The 1,171-nt window shown below is 45.4% G+C and overlaps 1 protein-coding gene across 2 annotated transcripts in view; it reads left to right on the top strand.

Annotated features, from left to right (window-relative positions):
- Positions 1 to 605, top strand: part of LOC119285122 (peptidyl-tRNA hydrolase ICT1, mitochondrial-like) — a 4,448-nt gene extending 3,843 nt beyond the window's left edge. Inside the window, exons 7-8 of one of the 2 annotated variants that reach the window (XM_037564340.1) lie at positions 31 to 186; positions 271 to 605. In XM_037564340.1, coding sequence (XP_037420237.1) covers positions 31 to 121 — 91 coding nt within the window. In that variant the 3' untranslated portion in view covers positions 122 to 186; positions 271 to 605. The remainder of the gene's footprint in view (positions 1 to 30; positions 187 to 270) is intronic. The other variant, XM_037564339.1, reaches the window with a different exon arrangement.
- Positions 606 to 1,171: the final 566 nt, after the last annotated feature.

Raw genomic sequence — 1,171 nt, forward strand, 5'->3', positions numbered from 1 at the left:
TTGACTCAGTTGATCTATGTATTATTGTAGTGCTGCAGCCGCTGAGAGGAACAGAATGCAAAACAAGAAGGTACTCTCACAGAAGAAAGAATCGAGGAGGAGCAAACCCAGCTGGGACTGATTGCAGGATAACAAAAGCGCCTTCTCTCTTACCTGTTGTACTGATGTGATCAAGTCTTCTGCATGGTAACTGCTGCTCTGGTTTCCCTTAATCTCCATTTTGTACTAGTTTCCTGATGTCTATATGTCAGTAACATCAATACTGCACAGATTCAGAGGCACTGATTACTGGCATTTTCTCAGCGTGTTTCTTGGACGTACCTTCAGCGGAGTCTTGCGCCAGTAGCATGGTGAAGGCATCTTGGTGAAGATACTAGGTCGTTGTTACAGCCAGTTCTTGTTTTCATAGTAAATGTAAAAAAGAACAAGAGCCGAAAAGTGTGATGGCATCTTGGTGGGGATAGCTTCACAGACAGTTTTTGTTTCATCCATTGGAAACCAGCGCCTGACGAGAAACATTGCTTCTGTCCCAACACGCACTGTACACATCGTTGGTCCTGAACCCTGAATATATCAGATGCATCACATGTTCACTGGACTAGAAATCTAGTAGTATGTGGATACGTTTGGTTGCTCACATCGATTTTTTATAGTTTGCATCTGTGGCCGAGTAGGGACATGCTGAGCTAATGCAGGGTAAAAACATGTTCTGCACATCATTTGGTACCCTGCATCGCACCACTGAGCACTTTCATGCCTGGCGTTTGGTTGTCATGCTCACCGAGTTTAAGGCTGTGAACCTGCAAAACACGGTATTTGGTTGAGCACGGCATGTGGTGTGCTCACCTCTCCTCACTTCACAGTTCACATTGCATCTGTGGTGACCTTACCACATACTACACACTGCATTATTGGACCATCACACCACAAATACAGTAGGAATTAAACAGTTTTGCAATGAAATAGCAGCTCATCCTAACTCCTAACAAATAGCATTACAAGTTAATAACCATGTGGCTTAAGCCGTGTTTGGATTCCCTCCGCTCCGCGCCGGAGCGGAGCGGCAATCCAGTTGATTAAGGCCATAATTTGCGGAGTTGATTAAAGCCCGCTCCGCTCCGCGGATGACTGTGGAACGCGGCCTTAATAGGGGATAGTTCATCGATGATGA

Source organism: Triticum dicoccoides, chromosome 4A, assembly GCF_002162155.2.
Source record: "Triticum dicoccoides isolate Atlit2015 ecotype Zavitan chromosome 4A, WEW_v2.0, whole genome shotgun sequence".
Lineage (NCBI taxonomy): Eukaryota > Viridiplantae > Streptophyta > Magnoliopsida > Poales > Poaceae > Triticum > Triticum dicoccoides.